Source organism: Coniosporium apollinis (genome assembly GCF_000281105.1).
Source record: "Coniosporium apollinis CBS 100218 chromosome Unknown supercont1.27, whole genome shotgun sequence".
NCBI classification, from domain to species: domain Eukaryota; kingdom Fungi; phylum Ascomycota; class Dothideomycetes; genus Coniosporium; species Coniosporium apollinis.
In genome coordinates, this window is record NW_006913289.1 from 340,139 (window position 1) to 359,338 (window position 19,200).

General features: G+C 54.8%; 6 protein-coding genes across 6 annotated transcripts; 2 read left to right on the forward strand and 4 right to left on the reverse strand.

The window, feature by feature from the left end:
• Positions 1–3,300: 3,300 nt before the first annotated feature.
• Positions 3,301–5,145, forward strand: W97_05550 (uncharacterized protein; the record flags this gene model as incomplete). The annotated part of the gene is made up of 2 exons (XM_007783579.1): positions 3,301–4,321; positions 4,376–5,145. The coding sequence occupies 2 exons, from the start codon at positions 3,301–3,303 to the stop codon at positions 5,143–5,145; spliced, it is 1,791 nt and encodes a 596-aa protein (XP_007781769.1).
• Positions 5,146–6,312: 1,167 nt separating this feature from the next.
• Positions 6,313–7,830, reverse strand: W97_05551 (uncharacterized protein; the record flags this gene model as incomplete). Its single annotated transcript, XM_007783580.1, has 1 exon — positions 6,313–7,830. One exon carries the CDS (start codon positions 7,828–7,830, stop codon positions 6,313–6,315), a length of 1,518 nt encoding a protein of 505 aa, XP_007781770.1.
• Positions 7,831–8,569: 739 nt separating this feature from the next.
• Positions 8,570–9,856, forward strand: W97_05552 (serine/threonine protein kinase; the record flags this gene model as incomplete). The annotated part of the gene is made up of 2 exons (XM_007783581.1): positions 8,570–9,321; positions 9,433–9,856. The coding sequence occupies 2 exons, from the start codon at positions 8,570–8,572 to the stop codon at positions 9,854–9,856; spliced, it is 1,176 nt and encodes a 391-aa protein (XP_007781771.1).
• A 1,241-nt stretch (positions 9,857–11,097) lies between these two features.
• Positions 11,098–11,389, reverse strand: W97_05553 (uncharacterized protein; the record flags this gene model as incomplete). Its single annotated transcript, XM_007783582.1, has 2 exons — positions 11,098–11,268; positions 11,369–11,389. The coding sequence occupies 2 exons, from the start codon at positions 11,387–11,389 to the stop codon at positions 11,098–11,100; spliced, it is 192 nt and encodes a 63-aa protein (XP_007781772.1).
• Positions 11,390–12,724: 1,335 nt separating this feature from the next.
• W97_05554 (uncharacterized protein) lies at positions 12,725–15,607 on the reverse strand (the record flags this gene model as incomplete). The annotated part of the gene is made up of 4 exons (XM_007783583.1): positions 12,725–14,994; positions 15,041–15,123; positions 15,177–15,252; positions 15,301–15,607. The coding sequence occupies 4 exons, from the start codon at positions 15,605–15,607 to the stop codon at positions 12,725–12,727; spliced, it is 2,736 nt and encodes a 911-aa protein (XP_007781773.1).
• A 2,000-nt stretch (positions 15,608–17,607) lies between these two features.
• On the reverse strand, positions 17,608–18,766 carry W97_05555 (uncharacterized protein; the record flags this gene model as incomplete). Its single annotated transcript, XM_007783584.1, has 2 exons — positions 17,608–17,786; positions 17,839–18,766. 2 exons carry the CDS (start codon positions 18,764–18,766, stop codon positions 17,608–17,610), a joined length of 1,107 nt encoding a protein of 368 aa, XP_007781774.1.
• Positions 18,767–19,200: the final 434 nt, after the last annotated feature.

Here is a 19,200-nt window from a genome sequence, read left to right on the forward strand (position 1 = left end):
CTCGTCCAGCTGTATATGGGCGTTGCGTATCAAATCCATAGGCTGCTGCAAACCGTTGTCGAGTTCGCGGTCTCCGATCTTGAAATCTTCACAGGGCTGCATCGTCATTAGCCCAGGCCAATCACGTGATTCCGAGCACCCTGGCTGTGGGCTCTTGGATGCGAACCATCACGGTTCAACAGAACTATGCAATCACCAAGACTTTATACTTATCTTACAAGTTCAGCAAGACATTGGCCACCCGAACGGCTTCAATAACACCGCAGGATCATAGCAGTTATCCATTCGCAGCCGGCTTTGATCGAACAATCTCCTCCGCTGGAAAAGAAGCGGATGTTGTTCTGACAGTGTTCCTCTTAGCTCTGGTCTTGCAGAGAAACCATCAAGCGGTTTTGCGGACGTAACAGCAGTAACACCGTGGCCATGCTTCAGAGGAACAGGTGCATCTTCGGGTCCGTCACGTACATACCATCAGGAACCTTCTTCAGCGTACGAAGGAGACCCACTCGACGCTATTTTTCAATTTGGCCCCCGGAGCTTCGAGAATGGCTTGTGACATAAGAGAGTCTAATCCTCCTACCGAAACCAAGGAGATATATGGCTTGACACGAGAACTTGCTTCATTGTCCGGGCAATGCACTCTTCCACACCTCGGGTTTGCCTTCGGTGTAGTTGAGCGAGCGAGAAACCTACTTCAGACGTTGGAGATATATGATGACGTTCGGCGCAGAACCTAGAAGAACGCCATCTAATCTTGGGGATACGAAGGGAACAGTACAAAGCCCGAGAAGCGGATTGATAGCATCAACTTCTCTCTTGCAGTATTGTTTCCATCTAGCAATGCTGAAGCTCGCGGCTACAGGCTACGCAGCAGCGACTTACCTAGACGGCTTCGGTTGTGATGCTGCAAGGCAGGAGATCAGGCCTTTTTGAAACACGAATGTTGTGCATCTTAAAGTGGTGTTCTCAAGATGCGTCCCGCGCTCGTGTCTGCCCGTCTACTCGGACTAGCTCACATGTTAGTGCATGGCCCGGCCCAAGTCATAACCTATTTATACGCAAGCTCACAGGCATCTTCCCTGCTGCAGCGGCTCCCGAGCAGAGGATTCGCCGATCGACATGCCAACACCACGGACTGCGAAGCTTGGCTCTCGGACTTGCTGCGAGCTGACTGCAACACAGGATGCCGAACGGGGAGCAGGATGGGGGTCTTGCAGCCAACAATGCGCCTTCCCCGCCGCCCAAGGCCTGTCTGCACCTGGATCTTCCGTTGGTGGACGCCAGACGGATGGTCCAACAGGGCTGAGGATGAGGCCGCCTTGAGCTAACTTAAACATACATACCTCTGCCTGTTGAGGCTTTGTTGTAATCTACCGTCTTTTCCAATGTCTCGCAATTGTTGGTAACCAAAATAGCTGCCAGCATCGCCGCATATTCCGTCAGGCTTCCGTCAGTCCCGAGTCTCTTCTTATCACTACGCCTGCTTATATCTTGCAACACGCCACGAAGTGCCACGCCGCGACCCGCTTGAGCTGAGCTGATGGCATCCATGCCCCTCGTCTGACAAGACGTCGTGTCCTCCCGGAGCGGGCGCTCCAAACGCAAGCATGGCAACCTCTCCTCACGATGTGTCCTCAAGCATTCAATCTAGAATCGAGCTGCAGAAGTGAGTACCTTTCCTAGCTTCATTGCTTCAGTCCAGATCCCGGAGAGCTCGTATTCGTTCTCATTTCTCTGTCTGTAACTGCGAATGAGATCTGGACGTTCTATGATTTTTGCAGCACCGTCGGTACGGGCAAGGCACTGATTGTTGCAATCAGACCTCGTTCTGTCTCCTGGATAAGCCGCCGCAGTGCATCCTCCTCCAGCCGCAGTGGTATCGACTCTCCAGTAGAATCAAACCATCCAGCCAATATGCCTTCTCAGCCAGAGCCCGGCGGTAAGAAGAGGAGGTGGAGACTGAGTAAACCCCAACAATCAACAAGCAGTCGTACCGGGACAATCTTGCACGCAGTGCCTAAGCCGGCTGGCCAAACATCACAGTTGGCACCTCTGAGTCCGCTTGAGATGGCTATGGCAACCTCACCGAACGAAGAGATACTGAACAGCATTGCACGTTCCTCGCACACAGACGCTATGCAATGTCAGGCGCTTCCGCAATTCTACTCCTTCACCGATGACAGCCAGACGGCATCGATTAAGGTAGACGAAAGGACGACGCAAAGTGAAGAGAAAGCGGCCATCATTGGCTACTGGAAGGGTGGAGAAACACATTGGGAAGGGGGTTCGTTGGCATCACCGGCACCTCACGCCGATGCTGCTCTAGGCCCAGAGACCACCACAGAGTCGGCTGTGAGTGTTGATCAAAATCAAGAGCCTAGAAAGTCTCCACGGCCAAGGATACAGGTGGTTATACCGGATCACTGGCGGCCCAAGTCCTTCCATGGTGTCCCCTTCTTCGCCGCGCTGCCACATCGAAAATTTTCACGGAAGACTCCGTCATGTGGAGTCGTTCCTCCACCTTCGGCAGTGGAAGAAGAAGATCTCGGTCAAGACCCCAAGCTGCCCCCTCAGCCGACCCGTGCCCCAGTACTGCAGCTACCTGAGGAGGTCATTTCGCCGCAGCCACTGTATCGTGCAGAGCATCCATCGAACGCCGCAGTACACCAGCCGGCTCCAAAGCCCACGTCTAGACCTTCCGTATCAAGCTCATCCAGCTCGTCATACGCCGACTACGACGATGGGACGCCTTCCAATTACAGCAGAAGAACATCCGTGACGAGCGTGCAGGACGAGCTACCTATTGCTACGGCTCACCCAAAACCGACGCGCCCTGAATGTGGACAAAGGAAGAACAGCGCATTCTCTATCCTCAACCCAGTCGCTGCCGGGGTGTTTGGAGAGTATAGCCCTGTGTTGTCGCGGACGACGCGGGGAAAGGGGGCATCCACAGTAGGCTCACCACTGGATGACCTGCCAATACCCTCACCGCCGCGTGAGCTTCCCAGCCCTAGTGAACTGGAGGCGGCGTTTGCTCGGGTACAGATATCTTCTACATCCGCAGCATCTTCGGCAAAGTCAATCAAAAGGCGTTCAGCCAGCGCAGGGAGCCGAAGTTTCCAGTCAAGACTGGCAACCCCAAACCATGCCACACCTAGTAAGAATATATCGAAGCGTATGCCAAGCCCGACTCTTAGCGAGACCGAAGCAGAACTTGAGAGGCACCTCGCTACCATCGCGGAAGGCTCAACGCCAATACCTGACGGCACTCATGAGCATACTCACCAGATCGAGTCGGACATGCCACCTCCTATACCCCGAAAGAGCTCTGCAAGACGAGCAAAATCCGATACGTACGTTTCATCTGATCGAGTCCTGCATACTCCGACTACCCCGGTTGCTCGTTCGACGATCGCGAGGGCTCTTTCCCTGAGGCCGAGCGTGAAGGGTAAAGCGCCTTCTGCGGCTCCGAACCCGAGTACTAGTCGAAGCAGCACCTTCCCAATCCAAGGCCAACATCTCAGAGGTCCCACCGCAGCCTCAGACGCCGATGTCTCGCCTGGCGGCGCCGAAACAGTGATCCTAAAGGTTTTTGAGGCCCTTGACGATTTCGACGATCTCTTCGCCACCGCCATTGTGAACAAGGGATTCTACAGCGTGTTCAAGCGCCATGAACTGTCACTGATGCGAAAAGTCCTCCATGCCATGTCACCATCGGCATGGGAGCATCGCGAGACATGTCCACCGTGGACCTTCGAGCCTGGCACAGAGTACGATGGACCAAAACCAGAATACATCCCGGAAACCTACCTAGAGTGCTACGTCCGTGACTCGTGCACAATCAACGCACTCCAATCTCTCATTCACGAGCGCTGCCAGTCACTCTTGCGCCCCAGGACCGCGGCAGCACTAGTAAGCACCGACCCGCAAGAATCTTCGTATGTTAACGACGCACTCTGGCGCATTTGGACCTTCTGCGAGATCTTTGGATGTGGCAAGGGTCGAGAAGATGATATTGTGGGCCAGATGGACTGGCTGAAGGGAGGTGAACTCGTGCATCAACAGAGCTGCCGCGCAACCATCATGAGCAGCGACTCGTTTGGATTGAGCAGCGTCCTGATGTGCGCGCCGGATTACTTCGCCAAAGGCAACGCCGGCGGTTTGACCGCGGAGCAGCTGTACGACATGACCGAGCTGTGGAACTGTCTAGGTGTGTTGATCCAGGGGATCTACGGAAGAGCAGTGGAGGCTCGGCAATATGGCGTCTTCGACCGCACCGACATAGAAGGCGGCGACATCGACGGCGAGGAAGCAATGCTAGGTGCGACCCTCCCTTTCAACCCCCAAGCTTATCCCTACTAACGTTTCCACGCAGAAGAATGGTGCTCCTACCTCCTCACCCACGGCCTCTCCACCATCCTCGATCTCGCTGCCGCCTCGACCCACCCAGACCCCACCGTCTTCACCCTCGCCGCCAGCAAAGGCTACATGACCTGGACACCCCCGCCACCCGGCGCATCCCGCAGCACCTTCCTCAAAGACGCCCTCTCCCGCGTCTACGAGGAGAAGATCGCCGCCGCGTTCGCGCAGAGCAACCGCAGACAGCAGGCGCGCGAGTCGTCACTACGGCGGTCTGCCGAGACCGCCAAGCGAAGAGAACGCGGTGCTTCGAGTGCGGAACGGCCCTTCAGCGAGTGGGACCTTGTGATGAACAGCCTCGACTCCGCTGGACGTGGTCCACCGCTTATGTCGAGGGCATTTGCGCAGCCCACGGCTCCGCCGCCGACGCTGAACCAGTGTGAGAATGTGCATCCTGCACTGCGGCCTGCACAACATCCACCGACACAACATCCCCCAGTACAGCACTATCCAGCCCCTGCCCCAGCCCCTGCCCCAGCCCCACGTCCCCTCTCAACCTACACTCTCTCCAATCCGCACGTGCGCGAGGAGCCCGTCTCGCAGCAGCACCCACGGCAGTCGCAGCTCTACAGCGACGACCCGGCGGTGGACAGCGCGGACCGGGCCATCTTCCGGATCGTCGAGATGGGGTTTACGGCGGAGGAGGCGCGGAGGGCGCTGCGGGTCACGGATCTGGGGGATGGGCTGCGGGTTGATCGGGCGGTGGAGTTGTTGTTGAGAGCATAGCGCTGGAGGATTGGGTGGGGGTGTTCTTGAGTTGTTCGTGAAGGGGTAGGGATGCGCATGGGATGGATGTGGTTGGCGAAGTTGAACATTGCTGGGTTCGTTTGCTGTTGGTGTTGGGCTAGGGTTCGATATGATACCCAAAGTTGACAGTTCTTGATCCATATGGTGTACTGGTTGTCTCCCTAGTGTATGGAGTCCATTGGCAGCAGAGACAGAACCGCTTTTGCTCCTATCTGAACATGAAATTATCCCGTCCGAGATACCGGCCAGACCAATCTCTAACAAGCGGAAGGCTACAGATGAACCCCCTTCAACTATCGAGAAGCATCAAAAATATAGATTCTATTGCTTTTTCTAACTTATATCGCCCATCTGGCCTAGGTGGAAGCGTGTTTCACCGGATTCACCTTAAAGTGAAGACCAATCGCCAGTTCGAATCCACCTGTCGTCCTCTTACAAGAGGCAATCCAAAAAACCCACCTTGTCTTGCGTCAATGACGCAGAAGCCTCCGTAGGCGCCCGCAGACATTGAGGGTTTCTTAGAAATAAGTTTTTTGCCGTTTTATTGTATCTGCACATGAGAAAGACAAATGCTTTTCGATCCGTAGGAGATCTTAACAATAGCCATCTGTACCTTGGCCTTTTCAAGGCTCTAAGGCCTGTCCAGGCTGCCTCTACTCCACCCCATCCTAAGACCTCATACGAAGCCTCTATGTCTACACGTTCCTCGTGCAGCTGGTGGATAGCATGTCCTGGGTCAGTCATTGGCCAACAAGCAATAGACGCGTCTGCTGAACCAACCAGCTCTTGTACTATAACAAGAGATTCCCTGTAGAAGGCGTGCGTTAAGCACCGGCTGCACGAGGATACTGTGTTGAAGTCTACTTGCTCTTGCAAGAATCCCAGCCCCGGCCCTCAGCCGGCCTCCCAAGATAGTGAACTAGCCTCGCGACCGCGTGGCTCTGCACGCACCAACATGGACCAGCTCGTGCAGTCTAAGCTTGAATGACTCTGCCCGTCGGCGGTATGACCGCAGAAGCTTACTCTCGCGGTTAGGTCCGGCTCTTCTGCCCCAGCAGCGGTGGGAGTCACCAGAATACCATCCACGCGAATCAGTTGCTCTGCTTTCTTCATGAATCCCAACTCTTCCGAACCGTGTCTAAATCCTCACCGTGCAAATGTCATCCTTGCCTTGACGCAGACCTTCCCCTCCAAATTCTCCAGCGTGGTCACGACCTCGACGTCTCCCGCCCCTCCCTTCCCAGCTCCACCCAGATCAGCCAGCTGCACCTGCTTCGTGAGATCCTTGCTCGGCGGCAACGTCACATCCACCGGCGGCTTCGGCGTCTCCGCAGGAACCGGCGCGGCCGCAGCCTCAGCCGCAGCCCTGGGGGTCTCAACCCTCGACCTCAAGACATAAAACCCATTCGACGTCGTCGGCTTCCGGTATGTCAGACTCAGCTCCTTCGGCTCCTCACAAGACGGCTCCTTTGCCGCCGCCGCTAGCACCGCTGCCGCAGCATCAGCATCAGCATCAGCACCAGCATCCGCGGAATCGGCCCCCTCAACAACCCTGCTCAGCCCCCAACACCAGCCCCCCGCCTCGCCAACAACAGTGGCGATGAGCCCGCCGTGCACGACGCCCGGCCACCCGCTCAGCGCGCCACCGAGCCAGACGGCCTGCACGAGCTCGCGCGTGGTGGGGTTGTAGAAGGTGCGTTGGACGGTGCGGGGGCCGGCGTGGCCGAGGGCGCGGGAGCCGGGGAGGGTGGAGTGCGTGTAGGGGGATGGGGATGGAGACTGGGAGGCCGAAGGAGAGGTGGAGGCTGTGTGGGCGGGAGGAGGATCACTGGGCGCGGACAGCGGGCTGTGGAGTGGGGTGTCTGAGTCTAGTCTTTCTGGGTTGCTTAAGGAGGATGGGGAGGGAGGAGAGGGGGACAGGGGCTTGGAGGTTGGGGAGCGCGACGCGGGAGGGTCGAGTTCGATCCAGGGGTTCGGCGCCGCTGCTGCTTCTACGGCTTCTGCGACTTGCGGCTCAGGGGTCGGGAGCTTGTCGAGCTTGACGTCCTGATGCAGAGGCCCTGCTCCCTTCTTCCTTGCCCGTCTCTCTTCCGCCCTCTTCGCCCGCCTCTGCTGCGCCTCCTGCGCCTGCTCCCGCGCAGGCCATCCGAAGAACGCGCTGTCCGCCTGGGGGTTGGAGAGGTGGCGTTCACGGTGCAAGTCTCGCAACCTCTCGGCCCTGTACTGGAACCCCGCTCCTTCCATACGCTTTGGCGATCTCCTCAACTCTTTGACAATCTCCAACTCATCGACTTCGTCCTCGAGCTCTGCAAGCACTTTTGCATCCTTCTCGCTCCCGGGCTCCGGAAGCGGCGCCGGCGCAACGGTATGGCTAAAGATGACACCGAAGAGCGCGCCTATGCTTAGCGCGGTGGCCACGAAGGTCCACCTCTGAAGGGTGTCGAGAGACGGGTGACTGGACGGCGGCCGTCGAGCGGTACGAGCTGTAGGAGGCGCAATGGGGCGCGAATGGGTTGTGGTGGAGGACAATCGCTTGGTGGTGCTGTTGCGCTGGAAGAGGGTGGGTTGTTGCCATGACCGCGCGGGACGAAAAGTCGTTCTCGGAAGCAATGCGATAAGCGTCACCTTGCTGCGCGCTCGAGCAAGTGAGCGGAAGGGTAGCATTGTTGTTGTAGTATGGATCAGAAGTGAGCTTGGAGGTTCAATTGAAGACGCTGCTCATTGGTGGTCGAACGCGGGTAAGGCGTAAAGCTTGGCTTTGCGGAACTCCACGTTGCGAAAGGATTAAGAATAGCCAAGCCCTCTTGGCAGCGAATTCAAAAAAATCCTCTTTCACAGATATCCACCTGTAGCGCAATCAATTTATATGTAGCTTCTATAGAGAGGCTTATTTTGTTCCTAAAAGCATATGCTATAACTAGAGATAGTAAAATTAAGACTACTCTTAATATCTATAGCATAGTTTCTAAAAAGACGATTTATTCTTATAAGCTTGGTTTTTCTAGAATCTCTTGGCCAGAAAAACTCCGCATACTAATCTTAAGTAATAGAAAGAGTAAATATAAGATCTCTTTATAATTATAAAGACTAGCCTTAAGATTATGTATCTATAGTTATAGCGCACGCTTCTACGACTAGAATAAGCCTCTATTCATAAAACCTACATGTAAGATAGTTATGCTATAACTAGGTATCTTCGAACGAGATTTTCTGAATTTCGCTGCCAAGAGGGCTTGGCAATTCTCAACCCTTCTGCAATGCGGAGTATGCTTGGCTGACGACTCTGGCTATTTTGCTGCTGCCGACCAAATAATTGCGGCACGATATCATTTGTACCTGTAAAGGCGACTCGGCGATCCTTGAGAACTGAGAAAAAAGCACCCTGTAGAGACCTGTTTCGACCATGAGTTCAGAAAGTACGCCGGAGTCAATCGCTGCTCTTGCCGCCGACTGGTGCGGCCGTGGCTCGCACGTTGAGTTTGAGACTAATGAGACCGTCCCCTTGCGGGAAGAAAGATTCCTGGGGTATGGCGTTAACGGAGGTGTATGGGAAACGGCCTGCCAAGGTATAAAGCTTGCGTGGAAGAGAAGATATTGTCGGGGGTTGATTGGCCCTCAAGAACGGAAAGAAATCGAGGTGTTGAAGAAATTGAGCCACCATCACATCATCCAGCTAGTTGGTACCTACTCGCACCGCCAATTCCTCGGCTTGTTGCTCTGGCCTGTGGCTGTGTGTGATCTTGGGGTTTTCTTTGAAGACTTCGAGTTGTTCACATTCAAGTACCTTGAGGGATCAGAGTCCGAAAAGCTTGGATCCCACTTTCAAGGCATGCTTGACCGCTTCGATCAGCTAAGCATCGGTACTACACGTTATGGCAATAGAAGCATCAGTCTACTTCTGCAATGCTTCGGCTGTCTGGCTCAAGCTGTAGCTTACCTCCACAATGAACGCATTCGGCACAAGGATCTCAAGCCATCAAACATCCTCCTCTACCACGATGGCTTACGCTTAACGGACTTTGGGACCTCGACCGACTTCTCAGCGCTAACAGTCAGTGTCACTGACAATGGGGAGCGCGGAACCCCTAAATACTTTGCGCCAGAAGTCGCAGCTTTTCAGCCTAACGGTCGGGCAGCCGATATTTTCTCCCTTGGGTGCATTTTCTTAGAAATGATTGTGTTAGCGAGAACCAGGAAATCATTAGATACTTTAAAAGCGCTTCGTCCGGAAGCCGACCACTCTTTTCAAGCTAACATCCATCTGAGGGACAAATGGTGCGGTTTGATCGCTGGCGTCGAACCACTCGCTGTGCACTTACTTGCGGAAATCAAGCTGATGCTTGCGATCGAACCCGAGAAGAGACCGGCCGCAGAACAGCTAGTCGAGCATTTAACCGTTATCACTTGCTTTAAACCGAGCCGGCGACCGAGTACTCGCGGCACCGCCGTGCTTTTTGGTCCCTGCTGCACTAAAGCCATCACCACGCTCAGCTCCGCGGCAGTAGCCGTCGATGGCCTCAAGAAGGAATTGGAAAGCGTCACCAAGGCGCTGGAGCTCGCCCGGCGGGATGCAAAGCTCGCTAGAGACGATGCCAACGCTCTGAGAACGCAAAACGCTGAGCTTGTAAATAAACTTGCACAGACACGCACCTACGCAGACAATCTAGGATCCGCATTTACTGAGGGATAGGGAGGCAAGCCTGCAATGAAAATGGAGTACCGCGGTCGAAGGAACGCAATTTCGGGTCCGCCCTCCGAAGAGACACTGGCAGAGCGTGCGGAGGCGAAAAGAGAGGCTGAAATGGACGCATAGGGCCGTTGGAGGGAAGTACCTACCTTACGAGCAGACACCTCCTGGGCGCTGCCTGCAGTCAGTAGCGAATCTTCTGCGCAGCTACCCTTCAAGTCTCAGAATTTTCTTGCCAGCCCAACCCCACAACAGCCATTTTGGTTAACCGCGCAAGAGCTTCAAAACCGAGCGCATGAGCGCACGGAAGAGGGCATAAGGGCACTAAAGTCCCAAAGTAGGCGCTCGATGTCACTGCCGCCACCCGGACCTCAAAATCCTCTCATCAGAAATCCTAGACTTTCGAAGTGGATGGCTGAGATACGAATTGCACATCCCTCCGTACCCTAGACAGTCTGGAGACCTCTTCTGGTTTTAGGCTACCATATATCTCAGTTGTCTCCGAGATTGGCTTCGATCATATTACCTAGAGCAATTGGACGCTTTCCGGAAGAGAAATCCGGCTGCTGATACCGTGGCAAGCAGACCAGAATGCCAAGCAAAAAGATTGCCCTCGGTGCAAGCAGAAGGAGGATGGAATCTGCGCGACTTTGTAAAGCACCTGAAAGCCTCTTTGGAGGTGAAACAGATTGGTGTGGCAATGCTGGTGTTCAGCAAGGCGTTGACGTTTGATGATGCATTCGATATGCAAGGGAGGCCTCCGGCTTTGCATGTGGCGTCAGGTTCTGGTAGTTGATTAAACACGCTGGGCAAGAAGAGCTTTAGCGCTCCTAGGCGACGCCCTCGTAGAGGCTGTGAGAAGAGCTTAGAGCAGAACCATTATAATTATCGCCGACTAGTCTATCGTACAACCACCGAGCTCATGCACGAACGCTGAACGAAAACGCAACAAGAACCATAATGCAGGAACAGGAAAGGGGTATCGAGGATGCAGTCCGTCTCCCAACATCGTAATCAAGCGCTAGCATGGGGGTATCGAGCCATCGCCGTAACGAAGAGCCGCGGGTGTTCCGAGAGAAGTCGAGAGTGTTGCGGAAGAATGTGCTGGTCGGCGACCGTCGAAGACCTCGGACAACAGGAGCCGTCCAGATGCTTGGGGAGGCCGTGCAGCTTCGGTCGTCGTAGAATCTACCATCTTTTCAGCCACCACGAGGTCTCGCTTTCAACCACTTCTCCTCCCCTCGCTAGACTCTACTCGTCGTCCCTCTCCTCCGCCCCGCCCGGCCGCATGTGAGGCAAGAGATGATGATGTTGAAGACGGAGACGATGCCGTTGATGATGGCGTGGAAGATGGAGCCGATGGCGTTGACGACGGCCATGAGGCAGGCGCCTATCGACTGGAAGACGGACTTGATCTGCGGGGATTGTTAGTGGTGAAGAGACAGAATGTGCGGCTGGATGTTAGGAGGGGTAGTCGGGTGTGGACACGAGGAAAGGGGGCTGGGCTGGACGTACGCAGGATACTACGGCACCCATTTTGACGGGATGTTCTCGTTGTTGTCTCTTTGCTTGATCGTGGACTCTTGAGTTGATGTATGCGCGGTGGGATGTTGCTGTGCAATGAGAATCTTCGAGGTCTTTGTGTTTATTGGTGTGATGTGGAAGAAGAAGAAGAGAGGCGCAGAACAGCGAGGAATGCCACTTTTGTTTGCCCTGCCCCCAAAAAAAAACCAAGGCAGGCGCGCGCGACACCGTGCGTCGTATCGCCCGTCCAAGCTCCTCCCTTCACTCGTCCGTGCAACGAAACGCTCCTTCACCCATGCCGTCATGTCCGCTGCCAACGTCGCGCCTGCCACTCCATCTTTCCTCATCCGACATGGCCTACTCAATCTCACTCCCTTCCATCTCTCAAGCTACGCAGAAAGTGGCATATCAGCACGCCCATCACCTCTCTAATCACTACAGAGGCAGCCTCGACAAGCATGGTGCCAGCCCTCTCAAACCTGCTTTCCCTGTCATCGTTCCTGTCCGCATCCCTGCCCGCATCCCTGCCCACTTCTCGGAATCGTAGTGATCGGCGCTGCATGGCCGAAAGCGGACGAAGCGAGCGGCCAATTTCCCCATCCGAGTTGGTGGCGCCATTTTCCCATGAAGCTTGTTTCCGTGTCATGCGATCAAGGTGGCTGGGGGGTGGCGCATGCAAACGTCAAGTGGGAATTTTCGCTGCGCCACGTCCTCCTCGCTTCTGCCAGCGATCGGGGCCGTCATTCTCGATCGTGGCGACAGATGTGCTTGCGGTAGGGCATCAAGTAACCTTCATCCAGGTGGAGTAACGTCACGGGGTAGATCGGGGGCATGATCTGCGTTGCTGGAGCCCCGAAGCTTGAGACACCGTGCCAAGCATCACCGGAATACTGAAGATCCATGGGCACTGAGGACCATTGACCCGTTGCTCTGCTAAGAAAGACGAACACCTGTCAGACAATGGCCCGGTCACACGTTATGTAGGTCTGTAATAGCTTTCGAGTTGATATCAGCTTCGTTGAATCAGCAAAGCATTATCAGTAGGAGCCACGGCTACTCTATCGCAATCCTCATGCCTGCTATCCGCAGCATCTCGAAGCAGAAACGCCAGTCGTGACCTCCCCCTCCCCCTCGCCCTTGTGAGTCTATACCGCCCCCCAATGCAAACCCTCTCAAACCGGGACGCCAGTTTCACGATGCAAATCACCCATAGGTGCCTCCCTCAGATCCACCCATGCTACATCCCCATCCTCCACGTGCCCAGTCGTCATGATTCGTTGATTCCATTCATCCGTTTTGCATTACCACCCCCCCTTTTGCCCTCCTTCCCATCACATCGATCTTCTCTCAGCTCGAAGCCTTCTCCACCGGCCGCACACCCCCAACCTCCACCTCACTGTGCAGCGTCCTGAGCACCGGTCTGTTGCCCGCGGCGCTGGGCGACCTCTGTACCGCATCACTCGGCGCCCTCGATCTTGGTCTGCTGGCATTGTTCTGCGGACTCGGTAGGCGCGCCACGTCCTCCCTACCCTCCGCAGCCACGCCCTCAAAGTCGCGCGTGCTCCAGCTCGCGCGGTGCACGCGCGCCCCGTACGGGATGTTCGAGTGGCTGCGCTGGCTCCTGACGCTGCCGGCGCGGCTGCGCGTCCTGTGCGGCACGCCCACGGGCGGCGGCGACGCTGATGGCGACGAAGGTCCTGCCTCCGCTTCGTTGGCGTCGTTGGTGTTGTTGCCCGTCTCGGCCGATGAGGCCATCGCAGCGGGATCCCCATTAATCTCCCCCACAAACTCCCTATCCTCGTCCTCGATCTTCGCGACCCGTCTTATGCTCGTGACATTGAACCCGACCTTCGCCTCCTCCTCGACCACCACCGGCGGAGGTGGTGGCGGCAGGTCCGTCGCCGCGCCTTCAATATGCCTGAAATACCGTTCTCTCATCCCCTGCCAGCGTCTTGGCCGGAAGTCCTCGCGGTTGCGTGTTAGCGACATGTAGCTCGATATCGCCCCCGCCACGATCGCGATGAGTAGCACGACAGTCAGGACGCCCTGGATAACGATGATTACGACACCAATAACCGTGGTCGGGATGCGGGCGAGGCTAAATCTGATATCAAACGCCGCGGATAGCGCAACCGTGGCGACCTTGCTGAAACCTAGGAGATAAACCACAAGCGCGTTAAGACGCTGCCCTTCGAAGGGACGCATAACGATGATAGCGACGAAAGTGATGAATTCGACGACCAGCAGGCCGAAGACTTGCGTCATTGGATGGCCGGATGCGCCGCCATAGAAGCACGCGCGGATGAACTCGTAAAGCAGCCAGACGACGAAGAACCACCAGCGCGTGCGCCGGAAGCGGGAGGCGAGCCAGCCAAACTTCTCGGTGTAGTCTTCGTCGTCGTGGACAGACTTTGCAGTAGCTGCTTCAGCCTGAGAGACGCGCCAGAACGGCATCGATCCGGTGTAGACCTTCTCGCCATCATCCTGATGCTCGCTAGCCCTGCTAAAAGAGTACCATGGAACAAAGCCTAATGCCTTCCGCCGTTCTAGGTTGACCCGGTCCGGTTGCGAGACGTAGTTTCCGACGCGGATGCGGTAGTAGCAGGCGTAGGCCGCGATGCCGAACATGCCGATCAGGAAGATGACAAAGACGATGGCTGCGACTGCGATCACGCCGGCTGCGCCGTCGTAGGTGAATTGGAATAAGCAGAGGAAGATGATCATGAAGAAGGCGATAAATAGTGTTCGAAGCACTGCCATCGCGGTGTAGCCGAGCCAGTGGGATCGGAATAGGGGCAGCCGGGAGTTCTTGACGAGCTTGACGCGGATGAGGCCTTCCACGATCCATTTAAAGGCGGCGACCGAAGCAGCGATCAGACCAACCAGGATGAGCAGCCAGATGAGGCCAGTGAGGAAGGCATTGGACGCGGGAATCTTCTGCTGCCCAAGGGTCCCGGCAAACCCAGAGTAATTTCCCGGAAGAGGCAGTCCTGGCGGGACCGGATTACCATACCACTTAAAGCCCTCAGTGGAATTCGCGAGAGCTCTCTTCGCAAGCCTGCTCTCGGCGTCGCCAGCAAGTACACTCCGGCTCATCAAACTCGAGAGCTCAGACCGCTTGTAGATCTTCGAGATGTCGTAACCACCGCCAAGATCTTCGTTCAGCGCGCCGGAGCTGGCAGCGCCGACCGCGGTAGTGTTGCCCTTGTTAGAACCGATAAAGTTGTTGATGGAGTTCTGCATGCTTCTGGTATAGATCATGCCGCCGGCCCAGGCGTAGTTGCTCCAGAAGGCGACCAACACACTCGGCCAGTTCATAGATAGCGCGCCGGTAAAGAAGATGTGTTGGAAGACTGCGAAGACGACGAGAACGGACAGGGAGTGCGCGTAGTGCTTCCGCATGGTTGGTACGCTTTGCCCGTAGATGGCCATAGCAAATGACGCGAGCATGGCTACAAAGGTGAAGATGCCCAGCACTGATCCGACGGCTTTCGGGTGAGAGAAGGTGTTGCCATTAGTGACTACGGCGGAGTAGCAGCCGATCTGGGTCTGAGTCGTGTTCGAGAAGATCCTCAGGATGGCCTGGCCCTCGAAGTCTGGTATTGACAGGGCAATAGCTAAGGGTGTTAGCCCGGTCATCAGGCCCTTGCTGCGCGAACTTACGAGGGATTCCAGCAACATCATTAGAGTTGATAGGGATGATGCCATTGGCTTCTATCGGAACGCCTGCATTCATGGGACACATGCTGAGCCAGGGGGTCAGCTTTGTTCACAGCAAGGTATCAGGGCGGATTCATACCTGTAGATGTTGGCGTTACAGGGGTTGAAGGTCAGGTCGAAGTGGCTCTCTCCGTACGCAAACACGCCGATATACACTGCCCCCAGTTAATAAGTACCCTACACCCTAGCTTCAAGCTCCATACTCATCAGCGACTCATTCCTCAACCCTGTGTTCCCAGCCAAGTGAAACGTAACCGTCATGTTATCCTTGTAGTAAGCGGCATCAAACCGGGTGACGTTGACCGTGCTGCTGCCCATGCAATCTCCAAAATCGGCAGTATACAGCGACGGTCTTCTGTTGTCCTGCAGCCATAACTTATTTCCATTGGCGTCTACGGTCGTGATCCATTGTATGTCGCTTGCGTCCTGGGCGAGTGAGACATGTAGGAGCGAGAGGACGGCGAGAATGAGGAGCAGTGTCGCTCGCGATGCGCGGAGTGTTGTTGCCATTATCGTGTCAATTTCTGTCTGAGCCTTGCAGGGGAGCTCCTGTACGGCCTAGGCACTCGTATGTTGCGTATCTGGCTCCGTCGAGCGCTGAGGTATTCGTGCTCACAGCGAGCGGGCGCGCCCAAATGGTAAAGATGGTCCAATCGCAATCGCGCCGAAGCGTATGTCTTCGATCTCCCGTCGATGAAGCTTACGGAGCGTGTTGCGTGTACAGTATTACAAACTGGCAGCCAATCTCTGGTCGACGCGGTTCGATGACGCTGTATCTCACGTCTCTTCAGCGGCCGTGTTCGGCGGTCTGGCAGCGCTTGTACCTCCTCACTCACAGGCGCGCTTCAGCTGTATTGAGGGCGATCCGATCATGGCTCTAGTTGGGCGATGGGTCACAGCAATTGTCGAGGAAGCAGGACGAGTGAGTGACTATGCAGCGGGCGCTGGTGGTGATATCGGAGGTGGGCGGAAAAGGTGCTGTCCAACAAAGTTCAATTCCCTGTTTGGCGCTCGCTAGGGCCGGCGGTACTTTGGTCGTGCAGAGGCCCAAGAATTGGCGGCGCTGCAGCTGCAAGCACCAACTGGCGCCGAGATGCAAGGTCCCAAGCACTGGCTTCTCGTTTACGGCTTCTAGAAGCTCTACATCAATGGCGGAATGCCCGCAGGCTGACAGTCCTCTCAACTGTCTATTTTGGCAAGCTGTTTGCAAGCTGCCTGCAAGCTGCCCCAGCGACAACCGCCCGGAATGCACTTCTCAAGGATGCCGTCTCCCAGCGCGCGATGATCGCAGCCAAGCTTCGCCCATCTCCCGCCATGCCGCCATGCCGCCATGCCGCCGTTCGTCTTCCCGTGCATCCCAAGATGTTCACCAATCGTCATCCGGCATAAGCTCCGTTTTCCTCGGTGCTTGGCCCTGACCGCACAAAACACAGAACGTACAGTATGCAGCCGGGAAACTCACGATAGCTCTGAACTTCCCCGCATTACACGGCCATATTGTCGGCCAATTGACTCAGAACTCAGAAGCTTGAGAGGAAGGTGCGGGCTCTGCAAGGGAGCTTGCGGCCCAGCGGCCAAGAGGCTGGGACGCGTGCTGTCGTATGCAGGTCCTCAGTTAGCATTACTGTACAATAACGTCCAAGAAGGTGGATTCGGTCATTTGACGCTTTGAGGTCAAGTCCTGGTTGTGCGCGGTGCATGGCCCTGGCCGCAACGAAAGACAAGATGCTGGTTTTGCATACGGCTGTTCTCACCCAAGAGATTCTGTTTGCCTACGAAGGATGGGGTATTTACCGAGGAAGCGGTCGCTTGATGGCGCGCGACCACAAGGCTTCTTAACACAGTATTGAGGCGTTTGCAGATGTGGGCTGGCACATTAGATATATCTTCAGTGAATAGAAGGTGCAGATTTGAATCACGCAAACTGGTTGTTGATGTTTCTTAATAGCATTAGAGGGTGGTCAAGCGGCTGCCGCTTCCTCAGTTGATACCCCCTCCTTCGTATACTACTAGGGAGCTAGTTTGTATTAAGCGAGCCGTCCCCTACAAATGCCATGAGTTCGCAACAAGATATATCACCACACCGTTACTCCCAAGTCGTCTTAGGACTTGATTGACTTTATTCGGGTTGGAGGTTTATTTTTCCAGAAGATCCGGTTTGAGGCCTGCTTATCGATACTATTACTATTTTGGCGCAAGAAAAACACATTTGCAAAAGGTACAACTGCATCGAAGCATGATGAGGGACTCTTGATGCGATCGAGAGGAGATCCACCTGTAATAGTACTTAGCAGGGGTTTATATTCATGTCGATTCAATGCGGAATCTCGGCCGAGTACAATCCACGAGTTCATTCTGAGAACCCGACAAATGAATCATTATCTAAATTCTGGGTAGAAATCTTGTATATCTTAGAACGTGTATTTGCATCTATATTGGCCATTCGATTCGGCCCTACAGCTCCCTCTCTCTACCCGTCTGTCAGACTCTCACCAGATGTACACTCACTTTCAGAGCCTGCAGGTTTGGGCGTTCTTATACTCTTCACTGAACGGATAGTCTATGTAGCCAACGCGAGACTCTGGCACATAGAAAGTAGAGCGGTCGTATTTAGTCAGAGGGATGTGCTGTTGGATACGAAATGGCAGGTCCGGGTTGGCGAGGAATGACCGACCAAAGGCAACGGCGACTATACGCTATATTAGCGACACTAAGCATAGTGAAGAGGGCCAGATGATTACCGTTCTTGTCTGCGTATCGGTCTGTGGTCTCCGCCGCAGTTCCAGGGGTAAACCCTCCTGCGACGATAACCGTTCCTGAAGTTCCAAAGATGTCCACCAGAAAGTCTATTTGCTCCGCGCGGCACTCGATGGTGTTGGAGCCGGATATGCGTGATTCCACGACGTGTAGGTATGCGATGTTCAGTGCACTAAGCTGTTGTGCGTGGTAGCTGAATTGAGGTCGTGGGTCATCCATTCCCATGCCTTGGAAGGGGCTCCAGGGACTGACACGGTAACCTGTTCGTCCCGGTCCCACGGCGGCCGAGACAGCTTTGGCAACCTCAAGGCCAAATCGGGAACGTTTCTCAACACTTCCTCCCCATCCGTCGGTACGGTTGTTTGACTTGTCTTGCAGGAATTGGTCACACAAGTATCCGTTCGCACCATGGATTTCAACGCCATCGAAGCCTGCCCGGATGGCGTTCTTTGCAGCTTGTGCATAATCTTGAATGAACCCTTGGATCTCAGATTCTGTCAGAGGTTCCGGTGTGGCTGCATCCCCGGACATGGGTATACTACCACTGGAGATCAGCTTGTGGCCGCCCGCTTTGAGGATGTCTGGGTTCGCTGCGCGGCCGAGTGCCCACAGCTGACAGAAAATGAAGCACCCATTGGCATGTACCGAGTCTGTGATGCTTTTCCATGCGTCTATTTGGGCGTTGTTGTAGATACCTGGCACATTCTTGAAGCCTCCAGCACGAGGTGAGATAAATGTTCCTTCAGTAATCAGAATCGTTCCCGGGGTTGAAGCGCGCTGGGTGTAGTAGTCCCGGACAAAGTTCAGCGGAACATGGCTTTCATCGGCGCGGTAGCGAGTCAAAGGCGCCAATACAACTCGGTGTTTGACCTCAATATCGCCAATGCGGAGCGGAGAGAATAGTTTCGTCATGTTGGGTTGTCAGAGAGATTATTACAGTCAACTCTCCACTTTGTCTTTGCTGTGAAGCATTAATGAGAGGGAGAAGTAGGTTTAGTAAGCTGGGGTAGTAAACCCTCTGGATTTCATTTAAATGAGATTGTAGGGGGGAAAAGTTGATTGTTAACAAGGTTGACAGTTGACAGTGATCGTGATCCGAAGAACCGCCGCGTCCATGCCACGCGAGTGACTGAAATCGCTGGACTCGTAAACTACCGGACTTACAACTCACTCCTAAATCACTGGAATTTGTTAGATTCATTATATGTCTAAAGATTTTTACTCTAGCCACCTTACCTTTAGGTATAGCTTATAAATGTTTATATAGTAGCATACTATAAAGGATTACGCCTGTTTATAACCTCCTTAAGCTGACTGAAGACCTATCTATTTTTCGGAGTCCGGCA